Source organism: Trachypithecus francoisi, unplaced genomic scaffold, assembly GCF_009764315.1.
Source record: "Trachypithecus francoisi isolate TF-2019V2 unplaced genomic scaffold, Tfra_2.0 Lachesis_group12, whole genome shotgun sequence".
NCBI lineage: Eukaryota > Metazoa > Chordata > Mammalia > Primates > Cercopithecidae > Trachypithecus > Trachypithecus francoisi.
In genome coordinates, this window is record NW_022681457.1 from 39574212 (window position 1) to 39594442 (window position 20231).

Consider the following 20231-nt stretch of genomic DNA (forward strand, 5'->3'; position numbering starts at 1 on the left):
AGCTTTCTGGCCTATATTTTTCTAAATACAGTGCAAATTTAACTCCACATACTCAATTCTAAAAACCAAGAAAAATATACAACATGAAATTAAAAGCACTGTCAATGTCACTTACTTTTTGCATTTTTCACAACTGTACATATTGTCACCTGCAAATAAAATAGATGTGGCATTGGTTTCAAATTAACAGCAAATTGCTTATTATGGTCCTGTAATTCTTTGATTTTGTCCCATGCTGACCTCCCATCACAGTAAAACAAGGTTCCCTTTTTTCAGTCTATGCTCATGAATCAGGTTACTGTTTACCTTCCCCTCCCTTAACTCCTGCCAACACTGAAGACCTACCTCAAATAGTATCTTTTCCATTTATTCATTGAACAAAACTTACTGAGTGCCTGTCATATGTCCAAGCAAGGTACTAGATACACAAAAATAGTGAATGACCTTAAATGATACGGAGTAGTTCACAATTACAGACACATAAATAAGTCCATTATTTTGATTGAGTTTGCCCTTCTATGGATCTCAGAACAGTTTTAAAATATTTCACCGCCGGGTGCGGTGGCTCACGCCTGTAATCCCAGCACTTTGGGAGGCCGAGGCGGGCGGATCACAAGGTCAGGAGATTGACACCATCCTGGTGAACACTGTGAAACCCCGTCTCTACTAAAAATACAAAAAAATCATCTGGGCATGGTGGCGGGCACCTGTAGTTCCAGCTACTCGGGAGGCTGAGGCAGGAAAATGGCATGAACCTAGAACCTAGGGGGGTGGAGCTTGCAGTAAGCCGAGATCGTGCCACTTCACTCACTCCAGCCTGGGCAACAGAGTGAGATTCCGTCTCAAAAAAAAAAAAAAAAAAAATTCACCTATCATTTGTCTTATACCACAGGAATTCACATGAATTACTTCAGGATGTGATTTTTCTTGTTATATTTATATTATCAAGGTGGACACTAACCTAATGCCAATATGTGAAAGTACTATTAAGCTGTCTTAAAACTTAGCTTTTATGAATACATTTTATTATTTAGTCCCACTTGTATTTTAGATTCACCTACAACAATTCAGCCATAGATATTACTGTATTTCTTACCTTTTAGTTCATCTCTGGCAAAGAAGGCAGCAAGACAATCTTGCAAGGTTACTACTGCCAATATGTGAAAGTACTATTAAGCTGTCTTACCTAACCTAATGCCAATATGTGAAAGTACTATTAAGCTGTCTTAAAACTTAGCTTTTATGAATACATTTTATTATTTAGTCCCACTTGTATTTTAGATTCACCTACAACAATTCAGCCATAGATATTACTGTATTTCTTACCTTTTAGTTCATCTCTGGCAAAGAAGGCAGCAAGACAATCTTGCAAGGTTACTACTGGACCCCAAAACCAGCTAGGGACACATGAGACAACAAACCTGAAACATCATTGATAGAAAAAAAAGGAAATGTTCTGCCAGTACAGCAGAAACAGCAGTTTTAACAATCATGTAATACAAAGAAAATAAATGCATACCTCTTCACATATTCCATGAAAAAAGCTATCCACCCTTGTGGAGCATATGCTTCGCCACATGATCCTGCTTTGACTATAGAAGTTGGATGACTTGATGAATGCAGCTTAGCAAGGTCTTCCTTGCCAGGAATTGGCAAGGACAGATCTTGAAAGGTCTCGAGGGTTACAGACACCTAAAATTGTTTCGTGTTTTAAAAATGGGATGAACATAATGCAGCAAAACATTTACAAGGTTAGATTTTAGACTCTAAAGATCAAAGCATGTTTAAATACGAAAAAAACACACACACACACACAAATTGAACAGCTTTAATAGTCATAATAGCAAAAAAAAAAAAAAAAAAAACACTTGCTCTGTATCAGGTATCTTCACATTAAGCCCTGTGCAGTAGCTATTAGCATCCCCATTACAATCACAGATGCTGCAACATTAAACACCCCAAATCCAGCCACTGCATCTTGAGGTCCAAACTCTTAAGCACTATTGTATTTATTTTTGAAAACTGACCTTGATGGTAGTTTTAAAATGTTTTTTTAAAAAACGTGAGGCAAAACCTGGCATCTAATTTTAAATGGCTAAAAATATGTCTGATAATTTCACTTAAATATTTAGTACCAAAATAACCTACATTAAAATGATCCTATTGAAAGTTCTTAGATCTGACTTGAGATTCCAACACAATAATTGAAATCTTTTTTGTTTTTGAGATGTTATTTTACATTCATCATTGCACTAAAGTAAAACTGTACTTAAGAAAAGCTCAAAGAAACTTTGAAGGATTGAAGTGTTATTAAAAAATTCATGATTTTAATTTATGCCTTGGTTATTGTCTATGAATTTGATACTACCTTTAGTATCTGAGTACCAACCTAAACCTGGAAAAATATTTACAAACCATATTATAACCAAATGTAAAAGATACATTCACAGCTTTGTACCCATGAATATCAACAAATTCCCAGTATATAAATTTCATCAGCCTGGGAGAATATGCAGGTGTTAACAATTCTTGTGGCTGAGCAACTTCTCGCCTTTATACGTAACCAAACTAGATGACGAAGGATAATATGTGCCTGTCCAATGATGGGTCACCATCCTTTAAACAGGATGCTGCTACTTCCAAAAAAGTAAATTCTATACCTAGAATCAATTTGTATTGATGTAAACACAATAAATGCATGTATGATCATCAATAGCAAAGAGAAGGAATTAAACTTTTCACATCATCTTGTCACATTTTTAAACAGCATTTGACAGGAATTTTCTGTGTATTCTAATACCCTCATACTCACCCTGTCACAAGTCAGACACTGCACTGAACTAATGATTGTTCCATCAAATATGTCTGAAATAACACTTCTGTATTTCTTGTGCTGTTTTTTTCTCTTTGGAGATGCAGACTGAGCTAGGATCGAAAAACATTAAAAAAAAAAATTAAAGCAGCTCCTTTCACATTTTTCTCTGGAATCTTTTTGTCTTGTCAATCTTACTTGTATATGATCTCTAGAATCCTTAAACTGTAAAACTTACTGTGTTGATAAGGAAATTTTCAAAATACTCTTCAAAAGAGCATAAGTATTAAAAAAAGAAAAGAAACCAAGCAGACAAGGCTTAAGATGTTTGTTGTTGTTGTTTTGTTTTGAGACGGAGTCTCACATTGTCACCCACGCTGGAGAAGAGTGGCACAATCTTGGCTCACTGCAAGCTCCGCCTCCCGGGCTCATGCCATTCTCCTGCCTCAGCCTCCTAAGTAGCTGGGACTACAGGTGCCTGCCACCATGCCCAGCAAAGTTTTTGTATTTTCAGTAGAGACAGGGTTTCACCATGTTAGCCAGGATGGTCTTGATCTCCTGACCTCATGATCTGCCCACTGGGATTACAGGTGTGAGCCACCGCGCCTGGCCTGTTGTTTCTTTAAAAGTATGATTCTTGGCCACCATAAATGTACATAGAAGAAAAGGAACAAATTCTAAATTAGCACAATATTCATCACTGGGATGTTACTTAAATGTTCTACAAGCCTTGAAGAGGTTAGAAAGTGAGGGAAAGATGATAAAAGTCATCACCAGGCTGAAGATGAAATAGAAGGGGTTCGGTCTCCCTATCCTGATTTCAGAGCAATTCTGTTTTCACTTATTTGTTTTGGTTTCCAAGCAAGGCTTTATTTGAAGAAAAGATTCCATTATTTCAAGTTTTTAAGAGTTCTTTATATATTTCTGGATACATGTCCTTTGCTAGCTGTATGATTTATAAATATATCCAACCTTATCTTCCCATTCTCTGAACGTCCTTTGTCAACAAACATTTTTAATTTTTTTCTTTAATGGATCATGCTTTTAACGTCTTTACGAACCCTTTGTCTAACCCAAGGCCATGAAGACTTTCTCCTATGTTTTCTTCTAAGAAAACATAATACTGGAACTCTCATATATACCTGGAAGGAATACTAAATGGTAGACACTCTGGTAAAAAGTCTGGCAGTTTAATACAACTATAAGCATTAAACAAACATAAAACCCAGTAACCCCACTTCTAGGTATTTGTCCTAGACAAATGAAAACATGTTCTTACAAAAACCTGTACATAAATTTTAGACCAACATTATTCATAATTGCCAAAAACTGGAAACAATTCAAAAGTCCACTAATAAGTAAGTAAAAAAATAGTGGTATACCCACAAAAAATGAAATATTAGGCCAGGCACGGTGGCTCAGGCCTGTAATCCCAGCACTTTGGGAGGCAGAGGCAGGCAGATCACGAGGTCAGGAGTTCGAGACCAGCATGGTCCATCTCTACTAAAAATACAAAAAATTAGCCAGGTATGGTGGTGCACACCTGTAGTCTCAGCTACTCGGGAGGCTGAGGCAGGAGAATTGCTTGAACCTGGCAGGCGGAGACTGCAGTGAGCAAAGATTGTACCACTCCACTCCAGCCTGGGCGATAGAGAGACTCCGTCTCAAAACAAAACAAAAAGAAACATTACTTGGTAATAAAAGGAAGAAACTATTCAGACATGCAGTAACATGACTGAATCTCAAATGCATTATCCTGAGAGGCAAACCTGTTTCAAAAGACTACATATAAAAAGATTTTAGAAAATCAAAAGACTACATACTATATGATTCCATTTATATGACATTCTAGGAAAAGGCAAAACAATAAGAAAAGAGGATCAAGGGTGCCAGAACACAGGAGTAGAGAGATGATCTGGTTACGAAGTAGTACTATGCAGGAATTCTTTGTGGTATTAGAACTGTTCTGTATTCCGTTTGTGGTGGAGTAACAAGAATCCATGCTGCAGGTGTTAAAATTCATAAAGCTCTACACAAGAAAAAGTGAATTCAACTGTATGTAAAATTTTAAAAACAGAGTACCAACAAACAAAATTTGTAATCATGTCTATGTAAAATTATGCTATCAATTTTAAAAGATCAAACCATATTTCATAATTAACACTTTAAATTATCAAGAATCAAAACCATCATTTTAAACTAAGACCCAAAGCAAAAGAGACTAAATAAGAGAAACTTTTTACCTTTTTTGTGTGGTGGTGCCAATCCTGGCCATAAATTGCCTGATTTAGGAGGGCTTGCTGATAAACGTGGATTAACACCTTCATTTGACGGAAGGATCTGTGGTGTAGACAGGTCATTCGAATGGACGTCAGTGATATATTCTGTAAGATTTAAAATTTGTATTATTACCTTAAATTGGAAAATTATTCTAACTGTCCAGTAATGTTAATTTAAAGGTTTCTTAATTTGATACTTTGAACACTGTTCATATCAACAAATGTCAAGTTAAATACTTAATAAAGTGCTTACTAAGCAAAATAACAGTAACCTTCTACCCAGAAATCCAACTAATTTTTGTTTGTTTATTTATTTTGCGACAGAGTCTCCCTCTGTCCCCCAGGCTGGAGTGCAGAGGTGCAATCTCGGCTCACTGTAACCTCCACTTCCCGGATTTAAGCAGTTCTCCTGCCTCAGCTTCCCAAGTAGCTGAGATTACAGGCATGTACCACCAGGCCCGGCTCGTTTTTGTATTTTTAATAGAGATGGGGTTTCACCATGTTGGCCAGGTTGGTCTCAAACTCCTGGCCTCAAGTGATCCACCCACTTTGGCCTCCCAAAGTGTTGGGATTATAGATGTGAACCACCATGCCCGACCCCAACTAATGTTTATAACACACTACTATTACAGGCAGTTTAGGAAGTAAGCAGTGGAAATACAAAGCCAAAAAGGATCTTGTTTGTCCAAATACAGCATTAAAAAAAAAAAGAGGCTAGGCTGGGTGGCTAATGCCTATAATCCCAATACTGGGAGGCCAAGGTGGGAAGACTGCTTGAGCCCAGGAGTTCAAGACCAACCTGGGCAACATCATGAGACCCCCCCCATCTCTACAAAAAAAATCTAAAAATTAGCTGGGCATGGTGGTGTACACCTGTAGTGCCAGCTACTCAAGAGGCTGAGGTGCGAGGATCACTTGAGCCCAGGAGGTTGAGACTGTGGTGAGATGTGATCATGCCACTGCACTCCAGCCTGGGTGATGGAATGAGACCCTGTTTCAGAAGAAAAAAAAAAAAGATATTCAGGACTTTTTTTAGAAGTTCAAAACCATGTGAAAGAAAAACAGATTATTCTCCCAAACTAACATAATAACCAAAATCAAGAAATGTAGGTATAAAGTAATCATAAATTATTTTGTTCTTACTGTAATAAAAGAAAAAACACACCACTTCATCAGGAAAGAACCTTTTTTAAGAATTATAAGATGAATCAAGAAAATATAAGAGTTATCTTAATTGTTTGCTTTGGATTCCTAGTGCCTAACATATTCCAGGGCAAGGGAATGTGCTCAGTAACTATTCGAGTGAAGAAAAGAGAATTGTTCATAAGAGATCTTGAAAGGGGATGTACTCAGAAATTTTTCCAGATAACGCAAAATCGTTTCTCACACAGGCGTTTCTCAATTTTTCAACCATGACTAAATCAGACTGCATAATATTGGGAGTGAAAAAACAACTCACTCTAGGACTTTCTGAAGGGAATAAAGCTAATGAGATTTAGATTGGGAGTTGGCAATTTTTTCCTCTAACGGACCAGAGAGTAAGTATTTTAGGTTTGTGTGCCTTACAGACTTCACCAGATTTTTTTCATTAAGCCCTTAAAACACCTAAAAGCTCAGACTCCTGACTTAGGTTATCCCCTAATTACTATATATAAGAACAAACCTGTTACAGAGCAATAAAAGATGAGTATGTCCCTAATCAGGCTTAACTGGGCTTTTGACAAGAAAATCCTGGACAGCAGTCAAAGCTAAGTCTTTCAATACTGATACCTGACATATTTATTCACTAACAATTTCTACACAAGATCAGTATAATTAAGGAGCCTAACACTCTTAGTCTTCCTGACTAGAAAGCATCTGTGCACTTTACACAAGTGAACCACAAATCTTCCTATAGTTAAGAATATTTCTCAAGAAGAAATTTTGGATTCATTCAAATACCTAAATAAATTGTTTAGTTACTCTCACTCTTCAGTAATTACAGAAAAAAAACTTTTTTACATTACATGTCTGCCACTTATTTTAAGATCACATATTTTGAATCTCTAACAGCCTAATTTTGTGCTTTGGAAAACTAAATACCACATTTTAAGCCAAGATGAGTTAACTCTTAAAGAGATAAATTACAAAGCAATTCAACTTTCATTTGGCCACATGCTCTTTCTCAAAGAACACTGACTAGTATCATGGCATAATCTATCACAGCAGGACTCACTATAGTTCATTAAACTTCTACACTAAAACACATCTGATGTGACTCCAACGACAACAATCTTAATCTACTAATGTATATAATTAGAAAATTGCAATTTGGGTTATTTGCTTTTTTCCAGGATCACAATATAATTTGCTTAAAATAAAAGAGAAAATTCTGGGAAGCCCAATTTTTTAGATTACTGCATGACTATACAAAAGACATCTGATGAAATGTTTACTTCAAAAGGAGGATTAATTTCTTATATAATTAAATGACCCCAAAATTTCCTTTTTTCCTCAGGTTCTATAATTTTATGACTAATACTCACATGCAAATACTGCTAAACTATAATTCTAATTAGAAATACCCAAAGTAACAATTAAACACCCATGTCTACAAATTAAATACTATCATTTTCATGAACAAACTACTAAATTGTCACCTGAAGCTCTGCTGTGTATTTGCACTTTGACAGTTTCCTGGTTGTTTAAGTCAACTGTTTCAGATATAGAGTCTCTATCTTTATCTAATTCGCCTTCAGAATTTACTTTATTAATCTTATTGCATATCTTCTCTTTTTGCCAATCTTTTGACATTTCTGAATTGTTTTCATCATCCTGAATTAACATTGTTGTTTCATTATTATCTTCAGAGAAGCCTCTAGAGCCATTTTCATTTTCTGCTTTATCACTGTTGCTACAAGATTCACAAGACTGAAAATCTACATCCGACTGGCTCTTGTCTTCTTCCATTGTCTCCTCAGTGGTTATGGTTTGCGGATCTTCTTCTACTTCCATGACTTGCTCTTTCAATTCTTCATGAAGCAAATCCATTAAACATCGAAGGAATTCTTGAGCATCCTAATATATCAGCAACATAATGTTACCACTTCATTACATGTGTATATAGAAACATAAGGGAAAATATACAAAATATCATTATCAACTTATATATAAACATACAGCACTATATTGAGAAAATACCAGTTTGTAGAGCATAAAGCACTAGAGAAATGAAGATGCACTCACTTCCAAAAAGTTAGGTAAATAAAGTTTTCTTTTTTTGAGATGGGGTCTCATTCTGTTGTCCAAGCTGGAGTGCTGTGGCATGACCACAGCTCACTGTAGCCTCAATCCCCCAGGTTCAAGCAATTCTCCCACCTCAGCCTTCTTAGTAGCTGGGACCACACGTATGAGCCATCACACCCGGATGATACATATTTTTAAATTATTTTTAGAAATGAGGTCTCCCTATGTTACCCCAGGCTGGTCTCAAGCCCCTGGGCTCAAGCAGTCCGCTGACCGTGGCCTCCTAAAGTGCTGGGATTACAGGCATGAGTCATCACGCCCAGTCAGATAAAAATTTTAATAAACTGAAGATGATCTAAAGGTCAACTTCAGCTGGATATAGGAGTTCATGCTTGTAATCCTAACATTTAGGGAGACCAAGGAGGGAGGATCGTTTGAGTCAGGAGTTCAAGACCAGCCAGGGCAACATAATGAGATATTATCACTCTTATTTAAAAAAAAAAAAAAAGGCTGGGTACAGTGCCTCATGACTGTAATCCAACACTTTGGGAGGCCAAGAAGGGTGGATCACCTGAGGTCAGGAGTTCAAGTCCGGCTTGACCAACATGGTGAAACCCTATCTCTACTAAAAATACAAAAATTAGCCGGGCATGGTGGCACACACCTGTAATCCCAGTTACTCCACAGGCTGAGGCAGGAGAATCGCTTGAACCCAGGAGCTGGAGGCTGCAGTGAGCCAAGATTGCACCACTGCACTCCAGCCTGGGCGACAGAGCGAGACTCTGCCTCAAAAACAGATAAAGATAAAGGGAAGTTGAAAAAATATAAACAACGAACAAGAAAAAGGGTTACTTTTCTTGGCAAAAGAAAGACACAAGGAGTGATGACCCCAAAAGATAAGTGGACCAAAAAAAAACCATAATGGCATTTTCCAAATTTATTTAGATTAAAATTACAAAAGAAAAGCAATAAACTAACCTGCTGAGAATACCCCCGAAACGTTGGATTTACAGTTTTAATTCCTTGAAACAGATTAGTAGGCACAACAGATCCTGGCCTGAGCAAGAAAACATTTTTAAAGAGTAATTTGTGTTATTTTTAATTTTTTTTGTTGTTATTTTTAATTTTTATTTTAAAAATTAACAACCAATAATTCAAAGTGTTAAATAAATTGAAAATTACGTTTCAAAAAAATCATTCAAAACTGCCTAATATGTTTCACAGGCACATCAGAACACCTTATCCTCGATATTTTAAGTGATATTTTACTGCTATACTCATCCTCAATTAAATGATTATGCTTCACCCCATGACTTTTCAAAAATGCAAATTTCCCAAATAGTTCTAAAACAAAATTATTAACATATTACAGTAAACTGTGATCCTAATGCTAAACTTTAGAACAAATAAACATAAGCAGGAAAATATTCATATAGTATTTAGGGTCCGATTTTATCATTGTGAGAATGCCTACTCCTGAATATAAAACTCTAAAGTTCCAGTAACAGCAGCTGTATAGCAGCTGTAACATTCCAACACTATATCACCAGTCCAAATACTTCCAGACTTCCATGACACCTTCATCTGCTTCTAAACTTCTCTGACACCTTACATTCAGCTTCAAATGTAACATACCTGAAACAAAGCTGTCTCAAATCTGTCTCTCTTCTACTTTTTTCTGGCTCCATAAATGGACCTGCATCCTTTAAATATTTATAATATTCATTTAAAACTTTAATAAAGAAGAAAAGTATATTAAGTTACATACCTGCTTTTATGCCACAGCTCTGTCATTAGTTTGAGATAACTTTTACAAATGGCAGGTTTCTTATCTGTTCGTGCTAGTCCTCCACAATCAAGAAAAAACTGTGTCAAAGGTGGGCTAATTTTAAAAAGGGAAAAATGTTAGAGTCAAAGCTAATACTGATTATTTCTAGTCATTCAATTAACTGACAACACGTACATCCCTAGAGCTGTCATTTCTTTCTTTGATCCCTTTTACAGCTTCACTTTCATTCCTTCATAAAGAGCTCAGTCCTTTCAAATCAGATTTGGCCCCACCATATCAAGAGTCCTCCATGCTGCCAGATACACTTTTCAGTCTCCACTCAGTAACATTTGCCACAGACGACCATGCCCTCATTCTTGAACAAATCTTCTCTGGACTATTGTATGCATTTTCCTACTTTTCCTCTTTACCTCTTAAAATTCCTTTTTCCTCTTTATTGCTCTTTTTGGCCTCAGACATGTAAATGTAAGGATTCCTCAGGACTTGATCCTATGACTTTTCCCTATATACTTTTCTTCCCTGGGCGATCTAAAATTTTCAACCATATTCCAATCATGGTCAAATTTATATAAAGCCAACCATGTCATCTAAATTTCAGATTTATATCAAATGCCCAAACTGAACAGGATAAAAATTTAACTTTCAAGTGAACCTGCACTTCCTCCAGCCTTCTACATTCCATTATTTGGTACTAATATTTGTTGGTGGCTCAAGTTAGCAATTTATAAGGAAGTATAGTCTGTCATGAGTTCGATTAGCTTGAGGGAATCTCCATAAATCTATTTATAGGAAACTGACTGGGCAAAGGACCAAATTCTCACCTACATAAACCAAACCCCCTATGAAGGCAGTTAGATAACCACGAAGCCATCTCTTTGCCCAGCGTAATCCTTTTTTTTTTTTTTCGGTAGAGACAGGGTCTTGTTATGTTGCCCAAGCTGGTTCCAGAACTCCTGGGCTCAAGCAATCCTCCCACCTTAGCCTCCCAAAGTGCTACAGGCATGAGCCACCACACCCAGCCACCAATAGTGTAATCGTATCAGCCACATCTTTTTCAATGAAATCAGAGGAATTACAAAGTAAATCCATGGAAGCAGTATTGCGCAGTAATCAACAAAAGATCTACAAAAACAAACATACACATAAAAATCTCAGATTCAGAATTTTGTCCCCGCCAGGCATGGTGGGTCATGTCTGTAATTCCAATACTTTGGGAGGCCAAGGCAGGACATGACTCAAGGACAGGAGTTCAAGACTAGCCTGGGCAACATAGCAAAAACCCATCTCTACAAAACTTTTAAAACATTATCTGGGAGCAGTGGCATGCACCTGTGGTCCTAGCTACTTGGCAAGCTGAGGCAGGAAGATCCCTTGAACCCAGGAGTTTGAGGCTGCAGTGAGCCACGATCGCTCCACTGCACTCCAGCCTGGGTGACAGAGTAAGATCCCGTCTCTAACTTAAAAAAAAAAAAAAAAAAAAGGGCTGGGCGCGGTGGCTCATGCCTGTAATTCTAGCACTTTGGGAGGCCGAGGCGGGCGAATCATGAGGTCAGGAGATCGAGACCAACTCGACTAACACAGTGAAACCCCATCTCTACTAAAAATACAAAACTTAGCTGGGTGTGGTGGCCGGTGCCTGTAGTCCCAGCTACTCAGGAGGCTGAGCTGAGATCACATCACCGCACTCCAGCCTGGCGACAGAGCGACGCTCCGTCTCAAAAAAAAAAACAACAACAACAACAAACAAAAACCAGAATTCTGCCAGTACTTACTAGCTGGTTACATTGGCAAAGTTATTTAAACTTCTGTGTCTGGTTTTCTTATCTGTATAAAAATAACAATAGCAACAATCTACAGGTCTCTTAGGATTGTACTGTTAAACTTTGAATCTCCTCTCCCTTTCTCTACCCACATCCTATCAATCAATCATCCTCCTAAAAATGTTTATCTCCAATTCCTTCACTCTTTTCCTACCACCCTAGATGATGTAAACTACCACTACTTCTTGCCTAAATCATTATCATAGTCTCCTAGCTGGTCTGTCAAATTTCACTCACTTCCCCCTCCAATTCACTGTCCACGTGGCAACCACAGTAATATTTTAAAAATATAGATTATTAGCTACCCTACTATACAAACACTTCAATGGTATTGTACTATGAGAATAAAGACCTACATCTTTAATGTGGCCTACATAACCTAGACCCTTGTCATTCAGCTCTATGATTACTGTACCTTGTCACACAGATTTTCTTCCAGTTGCTCAAATGTGTCAAGCTCTTTCCCATTCCAAGGCTGCTTACAAGGAGCATTCTGCTAGGAATGCTCTCCCCATCCTTTCAAACAACCAGCTCATAATCATTCCTCAAGTTTCAGAGTAAATGTCTCTTCTTTTTTTTTTTTTTTGAGACAGAGTCTCACACTGTCACCTGGGCTGGAGTGCAATAGCATGACCTTGGCTCACTGCAACCTCCACCTCCAGGGTTTACGTGATTCTCCTGCCTCAGCCTCCCAAGTAGCTGGGATTACAGGTGCACACCACCACACCTGGCTACTTTTTTGTATTTTTAGTAGTGACAGGGTTTCACTATGTTGGCCAGACTGGTCTCAAACTCCTGACCTCGTGATCCACCCGCCTCAGTCTCCCAAAGTGCTGGGATTACAGGTGTGAACCACCACACCTGGCCTAAATGTCTCTTCTTTAACGTCCGAGCGCAGTGGCCCATGCCTATAATCCCAGCACTTTGGGAGGCCAAGGCAAGTGAATCACTTGAGCCCAGGAGTTGGAAACCAGCCTGGGCAACAAGGCAAAACTCCATCTCTACAAAAAATTTAAAAATTAGCCATGTTTGGTGACACGTGCCTGTAGTCTCAGCTACTCGGGAGGCTGAAGCAGGAGGATCACACAAACCTGGGAGGCAGAGTTGCAGTGAGCCAAAATCGCGCCACTGTGCTCTAGCCTGGGCAACAGAGTGAGACCCAGCCCCAAAAAAAATTGTCTTCTTCAAAGATGTGTTCTCTGATTACTTAATAAAAATGGGGTTATCTTTATTTCACAAGGTTATGAAACATAAGAAAACAGAAGGCAAAATATTTATGGAGGCAAAATATTATGTCTAAACAAAAATTAGATTATTTTGGGAAGAAGTACAGGTTTAATATCCCTAATACAAAATACAAAAATCAAAATGCTCCAAAATCCACAACTTTTTGAATGCCAACATGATATTCAAAGGAAATGCTCATTGGAGCATTTCAAATACTGGATTTTTGGATAAGGGATGCTCAACCAGTAAGTATAATGCAAATAAATACTCCAAAATCCAGAAAAATCTGAAACACTTCTGATTCCCAGCATTTCATAAGAGGGATACTCAACCTGTAGACATATGTTGAATCTCCAATCACTGCTCTATAATTTAATCCAGGAGAATGGGTAATGTCAAAGTCAGTGATTTCTGAATTTTGGTCCAGACTCAATGCATCTAAATTTAAAGGGTAATATCACCTGACTCAATGCATCCAAACTTAAGAGTAAAACCACCTGACATATCTATTTTGTAAGACTACGATTACAAAAAAAAAAAAATCTGACTCCTTTATTAAAGGCTTTCCATCTACAGAAAAATATAAAATATTTTCATAAGATCTCTGAATTAAAAGTGATCTGAATAATTAGTTCACACTCTTCGTTTTCTAGATGTAAGAAACAATAACTTAACTTGCTCAAAGACACACAACTACCCAGGGTTTACACAAGGACCAGCAGCCTCAAGAAACTACAGGCATACATACAGTAACATCACTGGGACAAGAATGGGTTATGTCCCAAACCAGATTCTTGCCTGTTCTACCTTGAGAGTTAGTCAACTACTATAGTTGCATGGTTTTCTGCTCAAAAAATAACTTTAAAAATCATACAAACAAAACAAAATTAATTTCTCTATTTACCAATTAGAAAGAGCCTGCAAAGCTGCATTCATGTAACAAGTATTTCCAATATTTTTCAAACCTGTAAGACCTATTAAGAAAAAATATACATGAAGTCATCATTCAATAAAGCAAAATGACTCAATTTTAGGGGTCATTAATATGGTTCCCAAATTATACTAAGGACCACAGAAATACAATACAGCAACTTGAACAATTCAGAGAGGTCACACTTTTGGAAGCCTTACAATCACCAAACATTTTGTTTGTTTTGTTTTGATGGAGTCTTGCTCTGTCGCCCAGGCTGGAGTGCAGTGGTGCAATCTCGGCTCATTGCAAGCTCCGCCTCCCAGGTTCACACCATTCTCCTGCCTCAGCCTTCTGAGTAGCTGGGACTACAGGCACCCGCCACCACACCCAGCTAATTTTTTGTATTTTTAGTAGAGACGGGGTTTCACTGCGTTAGCCAGGATGGTCTCGATCTCCGGACCTCGTGATCTGCCTGCCTCAGCCTCCCAAAGTGCTGGGATTACAGGCGTGAGCCACGGCGCCTGGCCACAATCACCAAAATTTTGAGTTTTACGTAAGTTCAAGGATTAAACAGTTCAATCTTTGAAATTTGCACAGGAAGAATGGCCTTTCCTATTAACATTTAAGACTAGATGTTTTTAAGAATCATTAATTGAGGCTTTTACATTTATTATAACTAAAGTTTAATTATTTTGAGAAATAGTTTAATGACAATGCAAAAAAGTTCATGTCATGATAAATGATAAACATCCTTTTCCTTTCCATTTCAATGTATTGCATTGAAAGTAGTATTTATGCCGGGCGTGGTGGCTCACACCTGTAATCCCAGCACTTTGGGAGGCCAAGGCAGCCAGATCACGAGGTCAGGAGATAAGAGACAATCCTGACTAACAGGGTGAAACCCCATCTCTACTAAAAATACAAAAAATTCTAAAGGCGTGGTGGCGGGCGCCTGTAGTCCCAGCTACTCAGGAGGCTGAGGCAGAAGAACGGCATGACCCAGGAGGCGGAGCTTGCAGTGAGCCGAGATCACACCATTGCACTCCACCCTGGGCAACAGAGCGAGACTCCATCTCAAAAAAACCCAAAAAACAAAAGAGAAAGTAGTATTTATTAGGTTGAACCATGGGATACTACTGACAATCTACAAAAACAGCAATTTCATATGGTTCAAGCTAATACGAAAACGAAGCCATTTGACTTATCACTTCCATATATATAGTCAAGTTCACTTTCATCAGTTTACTTTCATTATTAAAAGATGAAATAAATACTAAAAAAAAAGTTATAAATGCTATTTGGATTTGGAGCAAAATGAAGAAAATTTAAAATTCTAAAAACCTCTAAAACGAGACTGAACTACCACTTACTGATAAGTATCCAGTAAAATTAATAGTGTGGGCAAAACTAATGGGTTAAAAATGGGAAATACATAAAATATTTATAAATTAGTCATGTCAAGCTTAAACGAAAGCGTTAATTTCCAGATAATTATCTAAATATACATTCAATATACCACTAGTATCAATTATAAACAGAAATTTTTAAGTTTATACTAACAACAGTGGGCCTAAAAGAATATGGAAAATCAGGCCGGGCGCGGTGGCTCAAGCCTGTAATCCCAGCACTTTGGGAGGCCGAGACGGGCGGATCACGACATCAGGAGATCGAGACCATCCTGGCTAACACGGTGAAACTCCGTCTCTACTAAAAATACAAAAACTAGCCAGGTGAGGTGGCGGGCGCCTGTAGTCCCAGCTACTCCGGAGGCTGAGGCAGGAGAATGGCGTAAACCCGGGAGGCGGAGCTTGCAGTGAGCTGAGATCCGGCCACTGCACTCCAGTCCGGGCGACAGAGCGAGACTCCGCCTCAAAAAAAAAAAAAAAAAAAAAAAAGAATATGGAAAATCCAAATAGACTGGTTCTCAATTTAGGGGAAGAAGGGAGAAGTGTATCACCTGATTCTTTTTCCAAATGTTTTCCCCTGAAAATTCTGCTAAGGGAATACCTTAATACCTAATACCTCCCCATCACTGACAATAGAAAAATGAGTTGAGGCTGGGCACGGTGGCTCAAGCCTGTAATCCCAGCATTTTGGGAGGCCGAGACGGGCGGATCACGAGGTCAGGAGATCGAGACCATCCTGGCTAACACGGTGAAACCCCGTCTCTACTAAAAATACAAAAACTAGCCGGGCGAGGTGGCGGGTGCCTGTAGTCCCAGCTACTCGGGAGGCTGAGGCAGGAGAATGGCGTAAACCCGGAAGGCGGAGCTTGCAGTGAGCTGAGATCCGGCCACTGCGCTCCAGCCTGGGCGACAGAGCGAGACTCCGTCTCAAAAAAAAAAAAGAAAAATGAGTTGAGAAACACTGTTAAAACAGACCTCAAAAGGCAAGTTAAGCAAAAAGATCGTAAGGTTCAACTGCAAAAGAGTAAGTAGGATCCTAGCTTTGGTAAACTGATACCAGAGAAACCAAAAGCTTGTTTTGCAAATAAAATTTTACTAGGCCAAATTTCAAAGTCCTTTTGTTGTAATTATCAAGCCCGTTTTACCTCCACATTTTGAAACTTTTATACTATATGGTTTTCTAAAGAAAAGGGCAGTGCTATACAAGGGTTACACAGGATTATTTTACCTCTTGCCCTAAGTTCATCTTCTTCGTCCACTTCTATATCCAGATCATCAAATACGGCAACCAGAGGAGTTTTTAATGTTGTATTACTGGGTATTTTAAAATCCTTGATAACAAAAAAAAGAGAGCACACTTGAACAAATCCTTAAATTTAAAAAAAAGCTTTAATTGTAACTTATATAACATCTATACCATAAAAATTATTGAGATGTTATTTTAATAGCAGAACCATAAGAATTTGTGGTATTAGCAATTAAAGTAAACTTACATTTCTGTTTTAAAGGAAATAAGGATCTACCCTAGGTAATAGCATGTCAGCCCCACTTTATTAACATACGTATTTGAGTTAAAAAGGCACTTTTTATGACTGAATTTTCTGAATTAAAACTCCACAATAACTGCAAGTATGTGACATTAAAAAGTCACATAGCTAAAAAGACCTCTGAAGGATACTATCGTACATTGTCTTCTCAGATCTAATTTTCTACTGGGAAAAAGGCAAAAGTTTTTCATCATAACACATTATCTGTAGACTTCTATAATCTCTCCTGATAGTACTATATTTACTATATTTACACTTTTTTTTTTTTTTTCTGAAACAGAGTCTCACTCTGTTGCCAGGCTGGAGCGCAGTGGCATGATCTCGGCTCACTGCAACCTCCACCTCCAGGTTCAAACGCTTCTCCTGCCTCAGCCTCCTGAGTAGCTGGGACTATAGGTGCATGCCACCATGCCCAGCTAATTTTTGTATTTTTAGGAGAGAGGGGGTTTCACCATGTTGGCTAGAATGATCTTGATCTGTTAACCTCATGATCCGTCCACCTCGGCCTTCCAAAGTGCTGGGATTACAGGTATGAGACACCACATCCAGCCTGCACGATTTTATGCATATTAAATAGTTCAAGCACTTACTTTAAAAATATTCTAATATTAATTTCCAACAACTGGCTTGATTCAGAGGTTGCAACTGATAACCTGTTACCCAAATGCTAGCAAACACTTAAAAAAAAAAAATTTTTTTTGAGCTACAGTTTAAAAAATTCGGAGATGACAAATAAAAATCAAAATTTGAAAGTTCTCTTGTAGTATCAGAAGCTTGAACTACAATGAACCAACATTCAGCAACACCCAAACAGAGAAGGAAACTAAATAGCAGCATAAATTTAGCATGTACTCTGGTTCTCCAAGTTATTATAGCCTTACTCTACCTCTAAAATGCAGGCATATGCACTAATTCCCAAACATTTTACTTTCCTGACATCTGTAGAGACTGGACATTTGAGTAGACTTCATACTCCCATTTTGTTTTTACAAAGTAATTGCTTTTAAAAAGATACATGCTCACTACAAAATATCTAAATGCATAGAAGTACAGAGACTTAAAAGAAATCACTTGAAATTTTACTATCTAGAAAAAATGTCTATTTGAAAAATCTTATTAATATTTGTATGGCTTCCAATATTTTACTATTTTGCAAATATTCTGTGGTAAACTGGATTCAAATGTTGCATGTAAGTTTTGGTCTACTAATCTATCTGAACAACTTTTTTCTTCTGAACAATTTCGTCAACAATGCGATCATAAGGAAGTTGCATGAAATTAAGTTTATGCCTTTTATATGTTAACATATTTACAAGTCATCAGAAAATTATTAACAAGCCATCAGGAAAGTATCGGTATACTTTTTCTAACAGATTCAACATTAATTAAAGTTCGTAATCTTGATCTTTTCTGGTAGAAATGGCAACAGACAGCTTATTTAACTTACTTCTCTAGTAAGTGATGCTGACAATTTTGCCTTCATAGATTATTAGTTTCTTGTGTGATTAAACTTTGGTCATAACATCACACTTTTTTCTTTTTTTAAATTTTTTCTACTTATTACCATTCAGATATCTTCAGTGGGACAAACTTTTGTTAACAATGTAAGAGGATTCAATAAAACTACCATTTTCTTACTACCCGGACTTCTGAAAAAGACTAAACATGTTTGTGAATGATAAATAGGTATAAGCCAGAGAAATAGTAATGGCTATAATTAACTAAAGCCATTCAACTGAGAAATTGAAAATGCAATAAATTACTCTTTGACTAAAATCTAGCCACCTTAAGTTATATCATGTGTAAGGCAAGCAAATTTATTATCACAAATGTCTACCATAAGAACATGATACAAACATACAACAGAAAAACCTGAGAGTTGGTATCAGTGAACAAATACAGAAATTGTGATTTCTATAATACACATGAGGAAAAAAACTCGCTCTTCATCAAATCTGATCAAATTCTGATCAAACGATGATCAGAATAAGAAGCCAACTATTCTAAGTTAATTTCCTTTTCCCTATTTTTCTATGAGTTAAAAATTCTGAAAATTAAGTGATAAATTCTGTGAGGAAACCTATACGTTTTCTAAGTCTCTTGATCCAAAAGAAGAAAAACCTCTTTTTTTTTTTTTAGTTGGAGTCTTGCTCTGTCAGCTAGGCTGGAGTACAGTGGCGCAGTCTCGGCTCACTGCCAGCTCCGCCTCCCAGGTTCATGCCATTCTCTTGCCTCAGCCTCCCAAGTAGCTGGGACTACAGGTGTCCACCATCACGCCCAGCTAATGTTTTGTATTTTTAGTAGAGATGGGGTTTCACCATGTTAGCCAGGATGGTCTCGATCTCCTGACCTCGTGATCTGGCCGCCTAAGGCTCCCAAAGTGCTGGGATTACAGGCGTGAGCCACTGCGCCCAGCCCAAAGGGAGAAAAATCTTTAACCAAAGACTGATGCTAAGCTTTACTATATTCTACTTTATTTTCAATAATAAGTAAAATGTTCACAGTAATAAAAAGGGGATGGAAGGGAGGACAGAATAGGGAAGAGAGCTGAATTAGTAACTGTCATTCCCTATCAAAGAAGGCCTACCACCTTTCTTGGAATCAGATTTACCAGAAAAAGATAAAGACTACTTGAGTCATTTAAAAAAAAAAAAAAACTTTAAAAATTCATTAGGGGCTTTTCCATCTTCAGACAGGTGGGCTTCAATCTCACCCTAATCTATCACTCTAAGCAACACAAGAAAGGGGAGCATGAGAACTTTATTTGAGAGAAAAAAGGCACATTACAGAAATCTTCAAAGTACAGGTTAGGCAGTATTCCTTTTTAAAATTTTAGCTACATAACAAATTCTGAAATTATTACCTGAATGTTTTACAGCTTAACTAAGTGGATCTAGATTATTACCTGGACACTGTTTTCTTGTATTTGGTGAGGTTGTCTTACATGAGGCAATGAAGGCTGAGTTCCTAATTTCCTATCCAAAAATACTTCTTTGCTGCAAGCATAACACCATACTCGAAGAGTGGTAAGGTTCACAGTTAGATAATGTTTTGTCTCCTATATCATTTCACAGTAGAGGGAAAAGAGGAACCAAAATTACATATACTTGAAAACAGTTCTTCAAAAGATAACAGAAGATAAACTGCTGGCCTTTGATGAGTAACAATATACTCAAAAGCCAGTTTAGAATGCCAAAAAAAAATTATTTAGAT

The 20231-nt window shown here is 37.6% G+C and overlaps 1 protein-coding gene across 4 annotated transcripts in view; it reads right to left on the bottom strand.

Moving 5' to 3' along the window:
* USP33 (ubiquitin specific peptidase 33) overlaps positions 1-20231 on the bottom strand; it is a 71012-nt gene that overhangs the window by 25973 nt on the left and 24808 nt on the right. For 2 of the 4 annotated variants that reach the window (XM_033225357.1, XM_033225355.1), the window contains exons 5-15: positions 19924-20076; positions 16700-16802; positions 14057-14126; positions 10085-10198; positions 9295-9373; positions 7731-8148; positions 5056-5196; positions 2813-2925; positions 1520-1692; positions 1327-1421; positions 116-149 (exon numbers count right to left, since the gene is read on the bottom strand). In XM_033225357.1, the coding sequence (XP_033081248.1) occupies positions 116-149; positions 1327-1421; positions 1520-1692; positions 2813-2925; positions 5056-5196; positions 7731-8148; positions 9295-9373; positions 10085-10198; positions 14057-14126; positions 16700-16802; positions 19924-20076 (1493 nt within the window). The remainder of the gene's footprint in view (positions 1-115; positions 150-1326; positions 1422-1519; positions 1693-2812; positions 2926-5055; positions 5197-7730; positions 8149-9294; positions 9374-10084; positions 10199-14056; positions 14127-16699; positions 16803-19923; positions 20077-20231) is intronic. The other 2 variants (XM_033225356.1, XM_033225358.1) reach the window with 2 other exon arrangements.